At 32.9% G+C, this 23,006-nt stretch overlaps 5 protein-coding genes across 5 annotated transcripts; 2 read left to right on the top strand and 3 right to left on the bottom strand.

Annotated features, from left to right (window-relative positions):
- Window positions 1–3,143: 3,143 nt before the first annotated feature.
- BX664DRAFT_336063 (DNA repair protein RAD51) lies at window positions 3,144–4,885 on the bottom strand. The gene is made up of 6 exons (XM_051546017.1): window positions 4,705–4,885; window positions 4,485–4,632; window positions 4,134–4,431; window positions 3,922–4,035; window positions 3,691–3,820; window positions 3,144–3,608 (listed from the first exon to the last, which is right to left on the bottom strand). The coding sequence occupies exons 1-6, from the start codon at window positions 4,768–4,770 to the stop codon at window positions 3,360–3,362; spliced, it is 1,005 nt and encodes a 334-aa protein (XP_051399190.1). The 5' UTR covers window positions 4,771–4,885; the 3' UTR covers window positions 3,144–3,359.
- Window positions 4,886–5,153: 268 nt separating this feature from the next.
- BX664DRAFT_360051 (P-loop containing nucleoside triphosphate hydrolase protein) lies at window positions 5,154–9,596 on the bottom strand (the record flags this gene model as incomplete). Its single annotated transcript, XM_051548128.1, has 5 exons — window positions 5,154–5,670; window positions 5,771–6,085; window positions 6,148–6,819; window positions 6,898–9,051; window positions 9,125–9,596. The coding sequence occupies 5 exons, from the start codon at window positions 9,594–9,596 to the stop codon at window positions 5,339–5,341; spliced, it is 3,945 nt and encodes a 1,314-aa protein (XP_051399189.1). The 3' UTR covers window positions 5,154–5,338.
- A 585-nt stretch (window positions 9,597–10,181) lies between these two features.
- BX664DRAFT_336057 (organic solute transporter Ostalpha-domain-containing protein) lies at window positions 10,182–12,128 on the bottom strand. The gene is made up of 7 exons (XM_051546016.1): window positions 11,992–12,128; window positions 11,865–11,906; window positions 11,702–11,803; window positions 11,359–11,610; window positions 11,212–11,277; window positions 10,752–11,119; window positions 10,182–10,664 (listed from the first exon to the last, which is right to left on the bottom strand). Exons 1-7 carry the CDS (start codon window positions 12,051–12,053, stop codon window positions 10,360–10,362), a joined length of 1,197 nt encoding a protein of 398 aa, XP_051399188.1. The 5' UTR covers window positions 12,054–12,128; the 3' UTR covers window positions 10,182–10,359.
- Window positions 12,129–12,831: 703 nt separating this feature from the next.
- BX664DRAFT_360049 (chitin synthase 1) lies at window positions 12,832–16,081 on the top strand. Its single transcript, XM_051548127.1, has 8 exons — window positions 12,832–13,441; window positions 13,493–13,741; window positions 13,850–14,191; window positions 14,262–14,759; window positions 14,832–14,998; window positions 15,074–15,418; window positions 15,478–15,655; window positions 15,725–16,081. Exons 1-8 carry the CDS (start codon window positions 12,854–12,856, stop codon window positions 16,004–16,006), a joined length of 2,649 nt encoding a protein of 882 aa, XP_051399187.1. The 5' UTR covers window positions 12,832–12,853; the 3' UTR covers window positions 16,007–16,081.
- Window positions 16,082–16,142: 61 nt separating this feature from the next.
- Window positions 16,143–17,181, top strand: BX664DRAFT_243427 (HCNGP-like protein-domain-containing protein; the record flags this gene model as incomplete). Its single annotated transcript, XM_051540238.1, has 3 exons — window positions 16,143–16,285; window positions 16,554–16,713; window positions 16,819–17,181. Coding segments are annotated over 3 exons (666 nt in total), but the record flags the coding sequence as incomplete, so codon positions are not given.
- Window positions 17,182–23,006: the final 5,825 nt, after the last annotated feature.

Raw genomic sequence — 23,006 nt, 5'->3', positions numbered from 1 at the left:
TTGATGGGTAAATAAGTAAAAAGAAAGAAACGAAAAACAAGATGTCATCCTTTGATGTAAATATTAAAAAATAAAACTATACTAATAATAAAAAAAAAAAAGAAGGTTTATAGAAATCACCAAAAAAGGAATAACAGTACACTTTATTCAATTATAATTGACGGAATTCAAAGAATAAGATGGCGCAAAAATAGGAAATAAAATATCGTAAGGATAGAAAATAAATGACAGAAGAAAAAAAATATAATTGTCGCATAAATCAAATAGAGAATATAAGAAAATAGATATCATGAAAAAAAGAGTAATCAAAAAAAAAAAAAAAGGAAATCCACCAATTGAGTTCACCAAGTTAACATATAAAAAAAAAAATAAAAAAAAAATGAGTAATACTTATCCAAATAAAAATATTTCACTAGCTTACCATTTAAGTGTAACGAGATCGCCGTAGCGAAAGTAGGATGGCGATAACCATCCCGGAAATTGTTGAATTGTTAAGTTGTTATATTAATTGAACCAACGGTGCTTAAACCATTAAAGAATACTTGTAAATAAAATTATAGACAACGGTGATTGAACCATTAAAGAATACTTGTAAAGAAAATTATAGACAACGGCTATTGAACCATTAAAGAATACTTGTGAAGAAAAAGATAGGCAAAAAAAAAAAAAAAAAAAGAAGGCAGACAAAAAAGAAGGCAGACCAAAAAGCAGGCAGGTAAGATGAATATAATGTAAAGAAATAAAAAAAAAAGTTAAATCAAAGAGATCCTTTTATAAGAAAATGAATCACCCCTGCAATTATGAGCTAATTTTAGTAGATAAAATGATGAGACAAGATGTAAGCAAGTTTTATCATCTTTTTTAAATATTAGCAACATTTCTATCTTTATATTGTATCTAATTCATCATCATTTTTTTTTAGTATTACCAACATTTCTCTCTTTCTATTGTATTTAATTTATCATTTGTCTTTTTTAGTATCTACTTTATTATTTTTAGTATCCACTTCATCATTTTTTTTCTTTTTTTTAGTGTTAGCAACATTTCTCTCTTAATAATAAAGTTAATTACATAGATGTTCTACATTAAATTCTATTATTACAATATTTATGTACTAAGTGATACATGGTACTGACTTGTTTTTGTCGTGTTTTAGTTTAATGACTAGATTCCTTTTTTTTTTTTTAGTTGTTCTATTTTAAATGGTAGTATGATTGTGTACAGCGCATTTATTATTGTATTTTTTAATTTCCATTGATGTGATGAATCATTATTATTATATTGATTTATCATGTTGGCTGATAAAAGAGTGTTTTGACATTTTTCAAAGAAAAAAAGAAAAGAAAAAGAAAATGCTGTTCTGTCAGAAGGTAACTAGAATGAAGTATTTTGTATTTTATCAGAAATTTGTACAGTGATTGACGACAATGTTTCATCATCCATCATACAATCGGACAATCATCCAACATATAATCATCCATTATCACATATCATCCATCATACAGTCATCCATCATCCATCCTGTAATCATCCAATATACAATCATCCGTTATCACATATCATCAATCATGAATCATCGATCATGAATCATCAATCAATTGATACCTAAAAAAGAATGGACAACACCCAAAGCTGCTAAAAATATGAAAAGCCTATGTTACTTTTCTTTTGTGTCTTTTATTATTAATAAACAAGTTATCATCAATGTGTTGTGTGTTTTTAATGTACTCTACCGCCATCTCTGGAGCGATATCTGAAAAAGTGGTAATGCGCCATTCATTTTGGGAAAGTACGATATTTTATTTGATAACATCACGAAAAGCATTTTCTTGTGACCCGACAAAAAACTTTGAAAACACAGTATAACATCAATCACAGCACATAGTACAATGATATAAAGATGAAGAAAATTGAAATGAACATTAGTATTGAACCATATACTTTCAATCGTCCTGTTTTTATTTTAAACTTACCCTTTTTTTTTTTTTGTCTTTCAATTTGATGAATTGGCTAGAAAAGTCCTATCAATAAGAAATAAATCATAACAATAAAAGGAATAGATCATGAAGAAAAAAAAAAAAAAAAAGGAGAGATGTAATGAAAATGTAAGTTTGCGAAATATAATCATACTTTATATGATGAATACAATACTGATGGCATGATATCTCGTTTACAATGATGAAATGAATAGATGAATGATATATAGTGATAGGATAATGGTGGAAAATGATGATATGATGGTAGGATAATAGTGTAATGAATGACAATATAATAAACAAATGATAAAAATATGATTTTATTTAAACGAGAATAAAAAAGATAATAAAATATAAAACACTAACTAAGATATTAAACTACTGAATAAACTTCCAACTTGTCATTCTTTGGCCAATAGAAAAGCTGTTTTTAATATCTAACTGCTCCTATTTTATTCTTGTCGTATTATCTATATATTATATTTTACACAGAAAGAGTATATAAAAAAAAGATTAATTCATAGTATGAGAGACTAAGAAGAAGAAAAAAGAAAGAAAGAATAAGTATAGAGTAAGTAATATAGTAACTATGGAAGTATAATATGTAAAGAGTGACTTTTAAGTATCTAATATAGATTAGTAAAGTGTCATTATGTATAATGGTAACTTACAATGTTCAAAGAGTCATTGGTTAAAAAAAAGTAAAAAAAAAGCAAAAGGAAAAAAAAAGTGAGAGAGCGCCTAACTTTTTTCTTGTCAGAGCTTGGTCCAACTTTTCCATTGTCTCCACAAATTTTTTTTTTTTCAATCTCCCACATTTTTTTTTGATCTCGATCACCAAACTTTTTTTTTTTTTTTGAGATTGGAACCTCCAGACTTTTTTTTTCTTTTGTTCCAACACACCCCACACTGAGACCGGACTTTGAATATATACCATTTATGGAATAACCTTATGTTTGTTTAAAAGAAAGTAGAATATATAATAATAATGAATTAAAACTATTAGCAAATGATAATAATATGAATAATATCAAATGATAATTTTAATAATATCATTATAGTAATAAGATGAATATTACTGTAGCATCATTTCTCTTGTAGTATGTGAATGAATATTTATTCTTCAATAAAGATCAAATTGAAAAGTCAAATAAAATAATCATTGTTGTTTATTGTTTCACTTCTCTTTTTGTAGTAACAATAATAAAGAAGGATGCTATATTTGTAGATAGATAAAGATGAAGAAGATCAGAAGGATGAGTAAGTGCATGAATAATAATAATAAAAAAAAAAAAACGAAAACTAAATAACAACAGAAAATGGAGTGTTTGACATATACATAATACAATGGGTAAAAAAAATGGAGTGATAGGAAAGAGTTGTTCATTCTACAGCATCAGATATACCATCTTCCAGAATAGCAAAGGTACATTCATTTTCAGGCAGAGAAGGAGAGTCATATATCTTGCAAATCCGATTTTCACCACGGCCTTTTCGAAGGTAAAGACGAGTACATGAAGCATGAGCAATTATATTTCCACCAGCTGGTTTCTTGGGATCTGGATTAAACATAGCTGCACCACCATCTACTTGAGCTACTACTTGATTGGTAATCACAACGGCCACACCAAACTAAATCAATCATCATAAAATAAAATGGTATCAGTATCCAGATTCAAATAAATATTCCATGATATTTATTTATTTATTTTACCTCATCCGCTAGCCGTTGTAGTTGTCGTAAGAATTGCGCCAGATGTGTTTGTCTTGCAGCTAATTCACCTCGTCCAGCATAATCCGTACGGTAAAGAGCCATTGCACTGTCTACAATTAATACTGAGAATCTAGTCATTGATAATTACACAAAAAGAGAAAAGGTATATGAGAATTGACTTCAATTTTGTACATAAACCTTTCATCCTTTTTTTTTTTTTTTTTTTTTTACCTTGCTTCTGACATCATGGCAGCAGCTTGAATCAAAAGGGAGGTTTGATGATCAGTATTATATGCACGAGCGTAAGCAATATTGTCCAAGGTTTCTTCGCCATTTAAAGAGAATCTAACAAAATAAAACCCACAAGATATATATATATATATATATATAAACAAAATCAGTTCTTTCCCTTGTCATCATTTAATATTGTATATTAAAATTACCTTTGAGCAATAGATAATACACGAGACGGACGGAATGTGCCTTCACTATCAATAAAAAGACATTTGCCTTGACCACCACCCACTGAGACTGGTAATTGCCCTGTCACTGATAACATATGGCATAGCTGTGATTTCCCAGTTCGAAATTCCCCAAAAATTTCTGTAATTGATCCAGTTTCAATCCCTCCACCTAATGCACGATCCAATTCCTTGCTTCCTGTTGTGATGGTCACAATTTCTTGTCGCCGGGTATGTACTTCCATTGCTGTCGTAAAACCTAATGCTACAACCTTGGAAGCTTTAAAGAAAAAAAAAGGTGAGATCATAATATATATATCATATTAATATTACCTTCAGTTAAGAGTTTGTCAGCTTTCGTTTCAGAAATCCCTTTGATGGCAAGTAGTGCTTTCTTTGGAGCGTAAGCAACAGATTCCGCTGTGAAAAAACCAGCTTCTTTCAATTTTTTGGTATCACTTGCTGTAATGCCTCCATTTCCCTAAATAATAAGTTCATTTTTCAGTATCATACTATCATTTCTATACTTTTTTTTTTTACTCTCTCTATTTACCTCAAGGGCAGAAATCAAAAGGGGACCATATTCACCATCGTCTTCTTCTACACTGGCTTGTGACATTGGATAAATCGGATGAAATTGGATAAAGGGAGTGTATATGGAAGAGATGAGGAGGGTAAAAAGATGAGTGTATTGTAAGTAAAAGGAAGAAAGAAAGAAAAAAATAGTTGAAAATGGAAAGGGGAATGACTAAAAAAAAAAAAAAAAGGCGGGTCGCCCTCACTGCGCCAAACGCGTTTGAATTTCGCTTCTATTAAAATACCGCGCGTCTTTTCTTTTCTTTTAAAACCAATCATAAATCAAATATTTGGCAATAAAATCTATTCATATATCATCCATTATTTCATCCTTCTAATCTCCATCATAGTTCATCCATTATCTACCCAAAGGTATTTTTTTTTTCTTATGATCATATATGGTAATGGATACAAAGGCATTTATTGGTTTTACTGGTTTAACAAAATAAGAAATCAAATTTATGTAAATAGTATAATGTAAAAAAGTAAATAATAAAAAAAAAAGATTCCCTTCTACATCCAAGGCATATACAAGTATACTAGGGGACAAATAGTGTAGTAATAAAAAAAATGATAAAGGGAAACTATTAGTATACAACTAAACTAACATCTTAGTTGGCACTGAGAGATTGTTGATGGACCAATTCACTATAAACACCATTGAGTTTCAATAATTCGAAATGAGAACCTTGTTCGATCACACGACCATCCTTGATAACACAAATCATATCAGCACCTTGAATAGTAGATAGACGATGAGCAATTGTGATTGTTGTACGACCACTATCCTTTTCATCCAAAATCTTATCAATTGCTGCTTGTACCAATTTTTCGGATTCACTATCCAATGCACTAGTAGCTTCATCCAATAAGAGAATCTTTGGCTTTCGAATCAATGCACGAGCAATGGCAATACGTTGTTTCTGTCCACCAGATAATTGACCTATTAAATAATAATAAAAAAAAGAAAATAAATAAATATACATTGATGATCACCCTTTCTTTTTTTTTTTTTTTTGTTTTGTCCATCTTCTATGACTTACTTCCTTTATCACCAACACGAGTATTATAACCTTGAGGTAATCCCATGATGAATTTATGAATATTTGCTGATTTACAAGCTTCTTCGATTTCTTCTTGAGTGACTTCCTTGTGTTCATCGGCTCCATAACGGATGTTGTCAGCGATAGAAATATCAAACAGAGTAGGTTCTTGACCAACTAAGCCCATGTGACCACGTAAATTGCTAAGTGTATATGAATTTGCATTGTGATCATCCACACGAACATTTCCATTAATAGGGTCATACCAACGTTGAAGCATACCGATCGTCGTACTTTTACCACAGCCGGATGGACCTGTAATGATTTCAAAAAAAAAAAAAAAGATCATCCATCATTTCTTCTTTTGTTTGACTTACCGACAAGAGCAATAGTAGTGCTTGATTTTGCATTCAAATTGAATTCACCATTGAAAATAGGGACATTAGGACGAGCAGGATAACAGAAAGAGATGCTTTCAAAGTCAATGTTGCCATTGATTGTTTCAGGTTCAATACCTTCCAATTCAGGATCAATCTTGGGAACACGGTCCATCACTTCAAAGATAGCAACAGCAGAATCCTTGGCCTTGGCGAATATAATGGTAAATGAAGAACTACGACCAATTCCTTGACTCGTCAAAAGTATCGCCATGATCGCAGTAAGCATATTCAGAAAGTCAATCTTGCAATCATCCATCAAGCGTACGCCACCATAGAAAGCAACTGCATAGGAGTATAATATGATGCCCTGTTGAATACCATATCCTACAGAAGAAGTGATCGCCTTCTTGCGTGCCATCCGATGAGGACGTTCAGTAGCCCTGAAATATCGATCTTCAAAAAATTGCTGACGATGAAAAGAGGCAACAGTTCGGATTTCCTTGATAGCTTCACCAGCCACTTCACCACATTGTTCGTTCACCTTTTTAGTTTTGTCTTCATAACCACGTTGAATCTTGGTGTCATAGGCACTAGCAAAAGCGACAAACGGGCTCATAGTGAGGACAATCAAAGATAACGTCCAACTACTCACAAAGGCTATCGTAAAACCTAAAATAAAAAAAAAAAAAGGTCAAAGTCAGATAGGAGAACAAGAGCAAGGGTATTTTTTTTTTTTTTTCCATTTACCTGTAATCAGTGATGAGATGATTTGAATAATATCACCCCACGTTTTGGTCACCAATTCGTTCACATTCTTCGCATCTACAGCAAGTTTGGCAGTCAGAGCACCAACAGTATGATTATCATCATCAAAAAAGCCAGTTTCTTGACGGAGATAAGCTTGAAGGACTTTGCCACGGAGACGTTTAGTATAATATTCACCTGCATATTCAAAGCCGATGATCTGCGCAGCGAATCCAAAGAATCCACCAATACCGATAAAAAAAAACAATAGAGAATAAAGATTGGCACCTTGTATTGGACCAGGAGAGATATCATCGCCTTTCTTGAACATGAGAATATCTAGTACTCGAGCAAACAGCAAAGCAAATGCAGGATAAATAGCACCAGCAATAGAAGCACCCAAGATACCCAAAGCCAAAAGAGGCCATTCAGGGCGCATATCCATAACCACTCTTCGTAGAGGCGTTTTTTGCTTGGATGTATACTTCTTTTCGGCCTTTTGTTTTCGAATCTTGAGTTCATAAGCATCCATCGAACTATGACTAATCAACTTGTTTAAATCATCAACACTTGGTATATCCGTCAGCACCTCTAATTCTTGTGCCTTGTTCACTTCAACTTGTTCTTGCAATAAAATATCGTCATCTTCAAAGTCACTTCCGTTTTCCTTTTTCTCTTCTATAGCAATTTCTTGTTTCTTGATTAATTCAGCATAAACACCACCTTGAGCTAAGAGTTCATTGTGAGTTCCTTGTTCAACCAAATCACCTTGATCCATCACCACAATAAGATCAGCATTTCGAATAGTAGATAAACGATGAGCAATCACAATAGTAGTACGATCAGCAGAGGCAGCATCCAAAGCCTTTTGAACAAGACGTTCTGATTGAGTATCCAGAGCAGAAGTAGCTTCATCCAATAATAAGATAGAAGGGTTTTTCAAAATAGCACGAGCAATAGCAATACGTTGTTTTTGACCACCAGAGAGTAATCCAGTTCCACCAATCATAGTGTCATAACCTTGAGGTAATTGAGTAATAAACAAATGACAATTGGCTTTTTTGCAAGCTTCCACCATTTCGTCATGAGTCACTTCACGAGTAGCACCCACCATTAAATTTTGCTTGATTGACATATTGAAGAGAACAGGTTCTTGAGAGACAACACCAATTTGACGACGTAACCAAGCGACATTATAATCCTTCAGATCCTTGCCATCCAAAAGAACTTGACCTTCAATAGGATCATAAAACCGTTGTAACAGAGAGATACTTGTACTTTTACCAGAACCAGATGGACCTACAAAAGCCACCGTCCTACCATGCTGAATCGTGAGATTGAATTTCTTGAGTACGGTAATGTCAGGTCGAGTAGGGTAAGCAAACTTAATGTCACGGAATTCAATATCACCTTGAACCTTTTTAGGAGTCAACCCTGCTTTGGAATCAGAATCAATGTAAGGAACACGGTCGATAGTAGTAAAGATACGATAAGCAGCGCCAGTAGCAGTTGATACGGCAGAAAGGTTGAGTGGAAGTTGAAGAAATGCGATGGAACCAATAAGCATGGAAAAAAACACTATCAAGATTTGAGAAGCACCGTATTCACCAGCGATCACCAAACGAGAGCCATACCAGAAACCTAAAGCATCAGCACAAAAAGTAACAAAGAACAAAGTGCCAGCACCAAAGCCCATAGCCATACCACGTTTCAATCCAGTGTCACGAGCATGCACCAGTTCATCGTCGTAACGTTTAAAGAATCGATTTTGAAGCGAAAAGGCAGACACAGTTCGAATACCAGAAAAAGCTTGTTCTGCAATAGCACCGGCGGAAGCATATCGATCTTGAGCAAGCTGTGTATACTTCTTTGTAAATATACCCATACATGCAGCGGAAGCAGCTGTCAAAGGAATCACGGTAATCATCACACCAGCCATTTTGGGACCCTTGACGAATCCAATAATAATACCAACCAAAAATTGAGAAATAGAAGCAATCAGTAGACCAAACTTTTCAGAAATGCCATCTTGAATGAGTTGAGTATCAACAACCAATCGAGTAGTCAATGAACCTTCTTCTGCTTTATCAAACCATCCAATATCTTGATGAAGAATAGAATGCACATACAATAATCGAATACGTCTAGCTTGTCGTTCTATTAATATATAATTATTTTTTTTTTTTTTTTTTAGTATGAGTAAAATATTATAATTATCATTTGATACTACCTCCAGTCCAGACCCAAAAAGCATTTGAAAAATAAGCAGCACCAAAGGAAGCGGTTCCCAGATAAACATAGGTAAGGATGGAACCCATAGTACTATTGAGAGCCAGATTCGATGGTTGACAAACAGCATCAGGCATTATATTTGAAGAGGACGTAGATTGTACTTGGCTTAAAACATTACCAAAAATAAGAATCATAGAAGGTTGAACAGCGCCAGTACCAGCCGAGAGGAGACAAGCCAATACAATTAAAAAAATATCTAAAGGAGTGGCGAATCTAAAAAGTCGATAAAGAGAAATACCAGGTTCTTTTTTCTTCTTTATATCCTTGTCAGTAGATATTTCCTTGTCCAAATTTTGTTGCAAAGGGAGTAATTCAGATAAAACGTTCTCTTTATTGGAAGGAGAAGATATGATCGCGTTTCGGTCACCATTCATGTCATGTGATGTTGTCGATGGTGAAGAAGACGACATGGCTAATGTAAGGAATGTATTTTTTTTTTTTGTACGTATAGTAAATAATAAAATAAAAAAAAGTAAATGTATGTAGTCTTTTAATAGAAGAAAAAAAAGTGAAAGAAAAGTGAAAGAAAGAGTGACAAACGACTTGATTTATAAGGAAATCGAATAAATCTTTTGATCTGCGGCGGAAGATGAAATGGTAAAAGAATCAATGAAAACTCATTTTCAGTCCTATTTTTTCGGCACAATTTGAATTTTTAAAATAGAGTAAAACGAAAATTTCGGTAACTATTGCGGATACGTTATCAATCAGCAGTAGAAACATATATATATCAAACTTGGAATATCGTTTAGTAAAGTTGCCTAATGAAGTACTTGTAGTTATTTTTACCGAAATGACTTCTAAAATAAATTTACAACAGGGGAAAAACGATCATCATCAGTAATATCAATTCTTTAGCGTTTCAAGAAAAAAAAAAACAATATTGACATATGAAACTTTACCCTTTGACAGTAAAAGACCCAGATTTGATTTAAAAAACTCGTCATCTTAATGATTTTAAAAGAAAAAAGGTGAATGAGATCAGGAATAGGAGGAATATTTATATAAAGAGGATTTTATTGACGTTCAGATGACTATCAGAAAGCGAATAATAATAAAATATGGGTACAACAACAAGAGTAATAAAAGTAACAATAATAAAATGTCTAAACTACAACTATAATATACTATAAAATAAGGTAAGCGGAAGAAGATATATCATTCATAAGAATCCTAAGTATTGATTGCTTCCATTTTCTTTTGTTCTCGCATCCTTGCTCGTTTTTTGGCCAATTCTCTTGAATCCTTGCCACAATATACGACATTTCGAAAGAATTCAGGAATGTAATTGATATAAGCATCGTAAAAAGCTGCACCAAAGGATAGTTTGCCATGATTATCACCATTGACGTTCGAATTGTAGTAGAATTGATCATCACTTTCTAAAGCTCCTTGAGTGCTGAGTCCCCGTCTAATTGAATCTTGAGGTCCAAAGTACTTAGTCATCAATCCCATAAATACAGTCATCACCACACATTCTAATAAGAGAAAAAAAGAAAAAGTCAAATGACAACATCCAATGTATATATATATATATATTTATATATAAAATATCATTTACTTACCAATAATCACTTCAAGACCGTTTTTCACTGCTTCTGTTGACCAAGCCAAACCATCACTTGAATGAGATCCATCAGTACCATGTATAACACCAGCATAAGCGAGACCAGACAGTAACAAAGTACCAATATAAAAGTTGATCATAATTGGACCTTTGACACACCAAAAGAATCCATGAGCAGATATCCGTGCACGTTTCCATTCATCTTTGTACACAGCCAAATAAGTGAAGAGTGCTGAAATAATCAAAGACAAAGCAATGAAGTTGATAATGGTAAGATAAACGTGAGCACCTTTAAAAGAATAAGAATCGGCACAATAACGACCTTTCAATTCGGCGAAAATAGAGATGAATGCATCAAATACTGACCTATGATCACCCAAAAAAAAAAAAGAAAACAATAAGTACGCATGTATGATGATGATCATCATCATGTGCAATTATTTCATTTTTATCCTTACCACAGAGGAAACTGGTAAACTAATATATCCGTGATGATTCGATAATGCATTCCCCATCTTGATTTGCTATAGAAATAAAAGAAAGAAATGAGGTGAATAAAATGAAGAGAAGAAATATATCAAACAAAAAAAAATATAAAGACTTACACATGTATTTTGATCAATGGCATAACAGTAGGATGAGCTTCTTCCTTGACACCTTCATTTTCATCACGATAAGGTCGAAGATAAGCTTGTAGGCCGGTATATAAATTATAAACAGCAAAGGCTTCGAATAAAGTAGCGAAAAAGATAATGGTAGTTGCATAATCGTAACGTAAATAAGATATCCAAGCCAAGGTAGAATAGAAAGGAGGGAATAATAATACTCTAAGCTTGTGTCTTTGTATTTCTGGTTCACTATATTTCAAATGAAATAATAAATAAAAAAAAAAGAGTTAGTCAATCAAATCAAGAGAGAAAGAAAAGAAAGAAATAGAATATCACTTACTAATAGTTTCGAAGATGTTTAATGATAACTGTAATAGATATGATCCAAGTAATGAGAAGACAAAGAAGACAAAGAAGCCAACCCCAGATATGCCAGTTTGCACTAAAATAAAATAAAATTAGCTTATAAAGTTATACGTTTGTTTAGTAAATGTCTTTCTTACCTTGGATCGTGTAATAAGTCACTCCAGGAGAAACCAGGACGACTAAAAATAAAAAAAAAAAAAAAATAAAAAAAAGAAGAAAAAAAACCTCAGTATACCACCAATGAATAAAAAGAATATTACATACAAGCCTCCATCTTGAGACAAACCAGGTGTAGTTGGACAACTGATTTCTTTATTACTATCCATATATACTAGTAAAAAAAAATGTATAAAGAAGAAGGAAAAAAAAAAAAGAAAAGAAAAAAAGCCAATTTTTTTAAAGATGGAATAGAATTCACGCCTGATTTTCATTCGGTAGTTCATTCGGCAAAATGCTTCGGGGTAACAAACAGTGCCTCAACATAGCTGATGATTGCCAAGAAAAGGTCCAACCATGTGTAACCTGAAAATCATCCAAACAAAGACAATTTTTCGATATATAGTTTAAATTATTACCCTTTTTTAAAAAGAAAAGAAGGGGGATTATGAAATGAAAAAAAAAAAAAGGAAATAGCATATTATTAAAACAGGAGACCCTTTTTATATATAATAAAAAAAAAAAAAAAGATCCTTATGGCCTTATAATATTTGTCTCTATTAGGTCATTTGGTGCTACTTCCAAATCTAGAGTCAACATCTAACAACAAATGTTTATTAAAAAAAGAAATGCAAGGCAACACGGAATCTTAATTTTCACATTTTGCCAAGCTAAGGTGATCAAAAAATAGTAACTACCATGGTAACCAAGAAAATAAAGTTTATTTCTTTGACATGTAAACCTCTTTGACTTTAAAAAACTAGCATAATTGAACAAAAAAAAAAAAAAAAAAAAGGAAAGGGACGGAGCATCAAATATACTAAAGGATAAAAGAATTCTTTATAATAACTAGAACATTATTTCTCGGGGAATTTGGATAAAACATAATTATTGAAATCCAAAAAAAAGGAGAAGTTATCTATCTTGCTCTCTCTCTCTTTTTTTTTTTTTTTTTCTCTAAATATATAAAATGGATTCTGACAAAATCTCTCGTAGATCTGCATCCATCATTTCACCTAAAATCCATCCATCCCCTTTTTTTATAAGAACACCTATTAATAATCATGCTTCAGCAAGATATTCTGCTCCTAATTTTGGTAAAATAATGATTGGAAATCAATCTCCTTCTTGTTCATCGATTAGAAGTAATCCTTTAACAAGTGTTCCTGCTGTACCATCCATACCAGGCCATCTTTTACATCACCAGCAACAACAGCAACAACAGCAACAACAACGATCTTCCAATAATAATAGTATCATTTTGCCTGGTAGTTATCCTTCTAGTGTCATGTCTCCTCGTCAACATTCATCCTATCAAACAGCTGGTTATGGTACAAGAAGGAAACAAGTTCCATTATTTCAGGGTAATCTGGTATTGGAATGTCCTGTTCCTACTCAATTATTAGATCAAAGTGCACGCAAAGAAAAAGAATTCAATCAAATGAGATATACAGCTGTAACTTGTCAACCTGATGATTTTCCTGCTGCAGGATATACATTAAGACCTCGTTTGATGAATAGACAAACTGAATTATTTATCGTTATGACCATGTATAACGTAAGTTCATTATTATATATTTAATGTGGGATATTAATAATTCCTTTTTAGGAAGATGAGGTCTTATTTTGTAGAACAATGCATGGTGTGATGAAAAATGTAGCACATTTATGTTCAAGAACAAAGTCAGCAGTATGGGATACAGAAGGTTGGAAAAAAGTAGTAGTTTGTGTAGTAGCAGATGGTCGTAAAAAATGTGATCCAAGAGTATTAGATGTCTTGACAACCATGGGGGTATTTCAAAAAGGAATTGCAAAGAATATGGTGCATGATAAACCTGTTCAGGCACATTTATTTGAGGTAAAAAAAAAAAAATAATATATAAAAATTGTATTTTATTTTTAATTCCTATTTCTTTCTTCTTCTTTTTTTTTCTTCTCTTTTTTTTTTTTTTTTTTTTTTTAAAAGTATACAACTCAAGTATCTGTTGACTCCGATCTCAAAATAAAAGGTGCTGATAGAGGAATTGTACCAGTTCAAATCCTTTTTTGTCTCAAAGAACAAAACGCCAAAAAAATCAATTCTCACCGTTGGTTTTTCAATGCTTTTGGTCCCATCTTACAACCCAATATTTGTGTTTTATTAGACGTTGGCACAAGACCTGGTAATAGTTCTATTTATCATTTATGGAAAACTTTTCATCGTCAAGCTAATGTTGGTGGTGCTTGTGGTGAAGTTTGTGTTATGAAGGGCAAGGCATATATGGATCTTCTTAATCCTTTAGTAGCTGGTCAAAACTTTGAATACAAGGTTTAAAGAAAAAAAAAAAAGAATATTTTTTTTTATTTATTCATTATATTATTATTTTTATATTGGCTAGATGTCGAATATATTAGATAAACCTTTAGAATCAGTGTTTGGTTATATATCTGTACTTCCTGGTGCGTTTTCAGCTTATCGATATGCAGCTATACAAAATGATTGTTATGGTGTGGGACCTTTACAAAAGTATTTTATGGGAGATACGCATGGAGCTGAACCACGACAACAACCTGGAGGAGAATATGATATCTTCACTGCAAATATGTATCTGGCTGAAGATCGTATTTTATGTTTCGAACTTTTGGCCAAAAAACATGAAAATTGGGTACTCAAATATGTCAAATCTGCTTATGGTGAAACCGATTGTCCTGATCAATTATCTGAATTCATCTCTCAACGTCGTCGATGGTTAAATGGATCCTTTTTTGCAGCTGTTTATTCTATCTATCATTTTCCAAGGATTTGGAGTACAGATCATACCATTTGGCGCAAGATATTACTGACGACAGAATTTATCTTCAATTTTTTCAATTTATTATTCAGTTGGTTAGGCATGGTAATATAATATATATTTATACATTGGATATACATGAATACTAATATTCTTCCTTTTTTTTTTTTTCAACAGGCAAATTTTTATCTTACCTTTTACTTTGTAACAAAATCAGTGGCTTCTGAAAAAAGTGATCCTTTTGGTGATGGCTGGGGTAGTCGTATCTTTGAAATGTTACGATATCTATATATATTTTTATTCATAGTATCTTTTATCTGCTCTATGGGAAATCGGCCTCAAGGGTAAGAAAAGGATTACAAGAAATGATGACTTTTTTTTGACTGAACGTTTCTCTTATTGTTTTTATGTTTGAATAGCTCCAAATGGATGTTTACAATCTCTGTATTAGCTTACGCTATTATCATGATATACACCTTATTTTCTGGTGTTTGGTTATCTTATCAAAGTGTGCTGGATGCAATGCAAACAAATGAATGGAATGAAAAAGGCTGGACTGCACATTTTTCCCTATTGATGGCTGAACCTGGTTTTCGTAGTGTATTGATATCAGCAATTTCGACCTATGGACTTTATATTGTGTCAAGTATACTTCATCTTGATCCTTGGCATATGATTACAAGTTTTATTCAGTATCTTCTTCTTTTACCTACCTATGTCAATATACTTACTGTTTATGCTTTTTGTAACACACATGATGTTAGGTACGTTTAGATTTATTTGATACTATTGTATTCATTTTATTGATTATTATTTTGTATAGTTGGGGAACAAAAGGGGATAATACTTTACCAATGGATTTGGGTGTGGCCAGTAAAGTGACAACTGAAAAGGGATTCGATACAGTGGAAATGGATATAGTAGATGGATTGGAAATGATCAACATGAATTATGATCATGCTCGGTCAAATTTGGAAACTAAACAGAATACTGTGAAACAGGTATATCCAAATTTGTTTTTTATTATTTTTATTATTATTAAATTCCTTTTTTCTTTTTCTTTTTTGTAGAGTCGCCCCCCTCAAACCAAACAAGATGATTATTATCGTGGATTTAGGACAAGATTGGTTTTGACATGGATTGGTTGTAATGCTCTTTTGGTTGCTTTTGTGACAAGTGGAAGTTTCCAATCTTTACTTCCTAATAGCCATCAAAGAAAAACACCAGCCGAGTATGAAAATGATATGGCTATTGCTTATACTGGATTTGTCTTATGGGTCGTCGCTGGTATTTCTGGTTTTAGATTTATTGGTAGTTTCGTTTATCTTCTACTTCTTTGCTTTGAACGTTAGTAGTTTATTATTATCATCATCAAATAAAACTTTTCAAGTATGCTGATGTCGGGGTGCCAAATGATCATTTTGGGTAAAATTGGTCTTTCTTTTTTTTTTTTTTTTTTTTTTTTTTTGTTTCTCACTCTTATACGTTATGGGCAAATTACCCGGTCTTGTCAATTACTCTGATGAAGAAGATCAATCGTCCTCTTCTTCTGATGAAGCCATTCAACAACAACCAACTAAACCAGTATCGCCATCACAAAAGACAGACGACCGATCAATACAACAAAATCAGTATGTTCAGCCATTACCACAACAAAATCAAAAAGAGGACCGTTCCACGACATCAAAACAAGGTAACTCTACATATATATATATAAAAGAAGGTTGATAGTTGTATATGCTTGATATTCATTCTTTTTTTTCTCATATCTACACGATTTTTCTTTTCGTCAAATAGTTTTAGAAGGTATATACATATATATATATATGATACAGAAATAACCATGAATGATTCTCTAATCAATTACTTGTCTCTTTTCCATTCAGAACCCTGCTCTAGTACAGACATGCCTTCTACACCTGAAACGACTTTACCGACCATCTTGGCTAGTGATCGATCTACACGATTAAAAACGATTCTTACACCAGCACCTATTCCTGGCATCGACAATTGGGGTATACCATCTGAACCTGACGATAAAGTAGATCCAGATCGATTGGTAAAAAAAAAAAAAAAAAAAAAAAAAAATATAATATTAAAGAAAAAAAAAGTAACAAAATATGGAAGTTTGATGTTGTTTTAATCATTTACCAATTAAATATAGGAAAAGATCCAACATTTTTTATCATTACGACAATCCGGCCATCGACTAAACGACCATTTACAACGCAACAAAGCCTTCCGGAATCCACGGATTTATGCGAAATTGGTAGAATTTGTAGATTTAGATGAAACAGGAAGCAACTTTCCCCCAGATCAATTTGATCCCAAAGGATTTCCTGCTTCTTCCTATATTGATGGTATTTTGGAAACACAACGTCGATTGGCAGAAGAAAAAGCACAACAACAACAACAACAAGGTCGATCTCAAATCGCTTTTGTCCCATCCAAACCATCAACAACAGTGGACACTTCCGCCAAACTTGCTGCTGCCATGGCCAATGCTGCGAAAATCGCCAACAAGATCGTCAAACCTGTTCATCCTTCATCTACATCCTTGGACACTCAAGAGCATACCAACAAAAGATCAAGTCATCACAAATGGGATCGATCGGATGAAAAACGAAGGCATCATCACCATTAGTTAGTTGTAGATAGTTACATTTTATATAATCTTTACTTCTCCCTTCATCGTTAGATACTTCACTAGATGCCCCTCCCTCCTTTTATACAACTTTATTATGTCTATAAAAAAACAACAACTATTTATTATATAAAAACATCAATATACACAGGGAATGAAGAGAATGCAATTGTTAAAACTTTCATGGTAATTCGTCGGGATCCAATGTTTGTAAATTTGATAGGTATCGGGCAAATTCATGCATGGACATACGATTTCCTAATGATGTAGAACAAAAAAAAAAAAAAAGATGATAACATTAGGATGAATGATAGTGGAAACATTGGATGAAGCTTACCTTGACATTCCTGAATAATCTTAGACCATACTGGATTACTGGATAATAATTGGCTGTTTCCCATAATGATCAAATGTCTAACAACAAAGATAGAGTTATAAACGTTGCTATTTTTTTTTCATCAGGGAATCGCTTCCTCATTTTTTTTTTTTTTTTTTTTTTACCGTTTGGCTCTTGTCAAAGCAACATTGACCCGTGGATGATTATCGATAAATCCACTACTGGATGTTCGGACAGTGGATAAGATGATAATTTCTTTTTCGGCACCCTATTTAACCATCAAGAAAGAAAAACAGAAGAAAAAGTGGGTTTAGTTGTTGATCCTTTTGTATACATGGAAGTATAAATCTATATTTATTGTTTTACATACTTGGAATGCGTCCACCGTTGATATCTGCAAATGATAATATGGTTAGTTCCACTCTATATCTTTGTTTTTTTTTTTTGGATTATACTCTGTCAAAACATACCTGAATGTTTTGGGTGGAGTTTTGTGTATTATTGTTTCCCAAATAGGATTGAATCTTGTCTGCCTGTTCTTTATCTATAATATCAGAAAGAAAGAAAGAAAAAAAAGATAATGATGATTAGATGAAACCATTCGCTAATTAGTCCTTTTTTTTTTTTTTTTTTTTTTTTTTTTTTTTTTTTTTTTTTTTTTTTTTTTTACATAAAGAGATGATCCCAATATCCGATGGTGCTGTTCCTAGTTGTTGTAATCCCTTGATCGCATGCGCGGCAATAGCGACCTCATCTTGATTCCAATATGAGTTTCCAATGGATTTTTGTTCCTATTGTTAACATAAAGAAGTGTAAATAAGACGAATCTATCCAAATTTATTCTTTGTCTTATCCGATTTTTACATTTCCAACCACATCGACAAATAGTAGAGGAGGAAGACCACTAATCAAAGGAAGTCGTGATTCTACCACTGGACCATCCAAAAGCTGTCGATCATAGAAGAGATTGTTGCTGATGGCAGAGATTTTGGGATGGCACTACGATAATAAATTATGGATGATCAATAAATTGTTTCAATATATTATCAAACTGATTGGTTGTGTATTATTTGCTCGCCTACCCGATATTGAGTTCGTAGCATGATGGACTATATCATATACATAATGGAGAGAAATAAAAAGTTTAGCCTTCAACCAAAAAAAAAAAAAAGTAATATCTAAACGATAATATTTGTTTTCTTGTTGTTGTTACCTGTGTTCCCATCTATTATATAGCACAAAATAAAGAAGAAAAATAAAAAAAAAAAAATTAGTCAAGATTATAAAGTTAAAAGTAAAAAATTACCTCTATCAATCGACTGAAAAGAGACTTATCCAATCCTAGTCCAGTAGCATTTTCATCGGCTTGTGTAGCTACAGTGGGGGGTAACTAACATAGATTGTGAATCAGTTATTTATTATGTTGATGCAGTTTTATTCCAGAGTTACCTGCTTAGGATCTCCAATCATCACCATTCGGCTACATTTGAATCGAGTAAGAGGTACCATCGTCAAAGGTTCCATCACTTGTGAGCATTCATCCATCAATATAAAAGGATAACGAGATTCACTGAATATTTCAAACATGGATGCACTACAAGTAGTTCCTAAAGAAAAAAAAAGAAAAAACATATCAGATCAATCCTATTAACCTGAACTATCCGAACTTACCAACCACATCGGCCTTTTGAACTTCAAGCATATTTTCACATCTTCTAAATCGTTGAATAGCACTGGCAATAGAATCTATGTCTTCTTCCGAGTTTTGAGGGTCTTCCAACATCTGTTCTAGTTCCTTGATTTCTACCAAAAAAAAAAAAAAAAAAAGATTTTATTATTTGTGAGGTACGATACAAGACAATGATCTATTTACCTTCGTTTCCAGAAAGTTTTGCTTTGACTGTGTAGGGTAATAGGTTTTTTGCGATCTTTTTCAAACTACAATCAAATGAATATATATATAAAGGTTAGCTTGAAATCTATCATTATGGTATCCTTCTATCTTACCTTCCAACCCGAACGAATTCATCATATCCCAATGTTGCCAAGATCTATGTTCAAAAAAAGTGACATCACCATTAATATATATCGTCTTCATTTAAAAAAAAAAAGTCCATTTGTATCTTGAAATATAGAAACTTTTCATACCGTAAGTATTCGATCCACAGCAACATTCTGAGATGAAGAAAGAAAATGTCAAGACATTAGTTTATGATCCGAAGTATTCCTTTTCCATGTTCTAGAATGTACTTACAGTAAAGCATGAAATCATGATAGGAAAATGAATTTGATCTTCAGGTTCCCGGTGTTGATTCGCAGTATCGATAATATCCCGGATAAATATAATCAATGTAGCTGCCAAAAAACTAAAAGAAAAAAAAAAAGACGAAATAAAAAAGTTTTAGTAAGTTCATCCTAATATCTTATTTCTTTATGGCTATATACCTCTTTCCAGATCCAAAAACACCTAAAAAAAAAAAAAAAAAAGGAATGCATAAATACATTAAAAAATAGGTTAACCGGTATTAGTAAATTGCTATTGTATTCAATATTTTGTTATTTCTGCAAGTATTTTTGTTTCCTTACCATGTACCAAAGTAATTGGATTCTCAGCTTTTTCATTCCAGCCAGGGCATATAATCACTGATTTCGCAACAGCTTGAAGAACACTAGATTAAAAGCAACAACGAATCAGCTGGTGTTTTTTTTTATAAGTATTATTTCCTTTTTGATGAATTAATATGAATGCTTACAGTCCTTGATCTTCATTCAATTTGTATTGTCGTATTGTATCATCGATTTTTTGTTGTACATTGATATTATCATAACTGGTAAGAACAATAGCGGCGAGTTCTGGTGTTGATAAAGGCTCTGATTTCTTTTTTCGTGATGATGATTTGAGAATATTTGGTAAGAGGGGAAGGCGATCCAAGCCATCTTCTAAAGAATCTATAATTTCGGGCGAAATGACATGAGCAAGTTTAATCTACAAATTTTCTTCATTCATACTTTACCTAACATCATAAATTCCGTTCCAGCTGATATAGTACGAAGAGCAAATACAGCATTGTTTATGGAGGACATTCCAGTGGCCACTCGAGCATCCCGTGGAGTAACGCAATTGATCTATAATATATAATAAATTATCACACATAGAAAAAAGGTAATTAACTGTACAATATTCACATTGCACTTCCACTGAGTTGCTATTACCTCGATGACACCATTGGATGAAGGACCGTAAAATGTACTTCTTGCCAAAAAAGTGGAACTAGAGTCAAAGGCTAACTCCTTGGAGATCACCCAAATGTCATCTACAAATTAGAATCATTAGAATTATGATCATCATTCTCCTTACTATAGTAAAATATTGATGATTTACCTTTGCCATACTTGTAAGAGTTTTCCCGATTTCTAATAGTGAGACAAAAACTTGATCCAGCAATTGAGCGGGAGTTGCTACAAATCAAAAAGGAAGATAATGTCAGTATTAAAAAAAAAAATACGTTGAATTCATATTTTCCAACCTACCCTTTCAAGACACAATCCTGATAAAAGCTTAGACCTCTGGATCTAAAATGGCGTTCCAAGTTTTCGGATTTTGCAGTTGGTAAGAGAGCATGAAAGTGGAGGGCATTATTCATCATCATAATCTAAATACCAAAAACGGATAAAAAGACCAATGTTATCATTCAATTGGTGAAGGATGATATTACCTGTAGATGCTCGTGTATCATTCTTCTAAATATATCCTTGTATTGTGAAACGTTGGTCTATCAAATGTAAAAAGAAAATAAAAATGAGTGCCCAAACCATTCCTTACATCTATCCATCCTACTTACAAATTGAGTAGGTGTCACTTTGGTTCGTTTTGGAAGTCGTTTTGATTTAAGTACAGCTGTTGTTTTTTCTAATGTGGGGAATTGGATGACTAGAGGGACAGATCTAGATAAAGATAAAAAAAAAAAAAAAGGAGAGTCAATATCATTAACTCCATAACAACTTTCTATCAATGACTTACATTCCTTCAGCACAAGGGACCCTGAATCGCTTTAATGGTACTCGGCTATTACTAAGGTATTTTCAAACAAAACAAGGAAATTGAGATCATTTGACGAGGGCTCTCTTTTGCTGGATACTAGAACGCTTACCTTGTTGACGAACTACATGTTTCAGCAGAATTTTGGTCTTCTACAACAACACAAGATGCTGGCATAAACGATGATGATGATGATGATGATGATGACAAAGAATTCGAAGATCTAAAAGAAAAAAAGAACAGTTTAATATCCATAACCTTGAACTTATATTCCTCCTCTTCTTTCAGACAATTACATATATTCTCTAGATGATTTGGTGGGTAAATTCGAGCTTAGTGTTGAAGAATTAACCTGATCATTGTTTGTAAAACTGATGCTAGTCGTTGACCGTGAGTTTTCGGACGTTGAAGAGTTTGCTGTTCGTTTCGATAATCCAACTCGTATGCGTTTTTGGTTCGGCTAAGGTAATAAAAAAAAAGAGATTCATGTTTAGCCTATCTATATTGTTTTTTTTTTTTTTTTTATGTTCGCAACTGACGCTGGTTTCGGCAGGAACCCTTCGTTTGATGATATCGACCGGTAATGAATATTCAGGAAGATTTTGATCAGTTTCGTCCACAGTGTTCCGTCCTACTTCCCTATATTGTAGATCTTGATCAGGCCATTTAAGTTCCTCCCTATACTGTTGTTGCAAGGATCCAAAGTTTGTCGAGCTTTTGTTGAATATGCTGTCAGATGTTGGCATCGTTTTGAAAGTACTATTCAAAGATAAAAATAATTTATTAACATTGATTCACGTAAATTATGAGTATTCCTTTTCCTATTTTAAATACCTTGATGATAGTTTGTCTTGTTGAAGAGGAACAGTTAGTGACGAATCCAGTTCGGTTGAACGATGTTCTGTTTGGTATAATCGGTCGGTCGTACCGTTGGCATTTTGCAGTGGTATTGACTGTGATGGGGCTGGCTGGAATGGCGTTGGTTGGAACGACATTGGTTGGAATAAAGTTGGTTGTAATAGAGTAGGCATTTCTTCTGTAATAGAAGTCGTTACTGCTTCTTGATCAAGAGACTGTTGTTGTTGTTTATTGGTGGTATCCGATACACTAGAGTTGCTATTCTGTCGTGGTTGTCCTACTACTTCGGTTCTACTTTGTGCTCGAGGCTGTGATAGATTTGGCTGGTTGAATGACAAGTTTGATTTCTTCAGCCTTCGCCTAGCAGCCCTATAATCAGTTTCTTGTGCAGTTGTAGTTGCCATCACAATCTCAGTAGGTGAATTGGGTAAGTGATTCCTTTGGATTATATGCCTTGTCGTATTCAGTGAAGTT

Source organism: Halteromyces radiatus (genome assembly GCF_025201355.1).
Source record: "Halteromyces radiatus strain CBS 162.75 chromosome Unknown BX664scaffold_5, whole genome shotgun sequence".
Lineage (NCBI taxonomy): Eukaryota > Fungi > Mucoromycota > Mucoromycetes > Mucorales > Cunninghamellaceae > Halteromyces > Halteromyces radiatus.
This window is presented reverse-complemented; position numbering and strand designations above follow the sequence as displayed.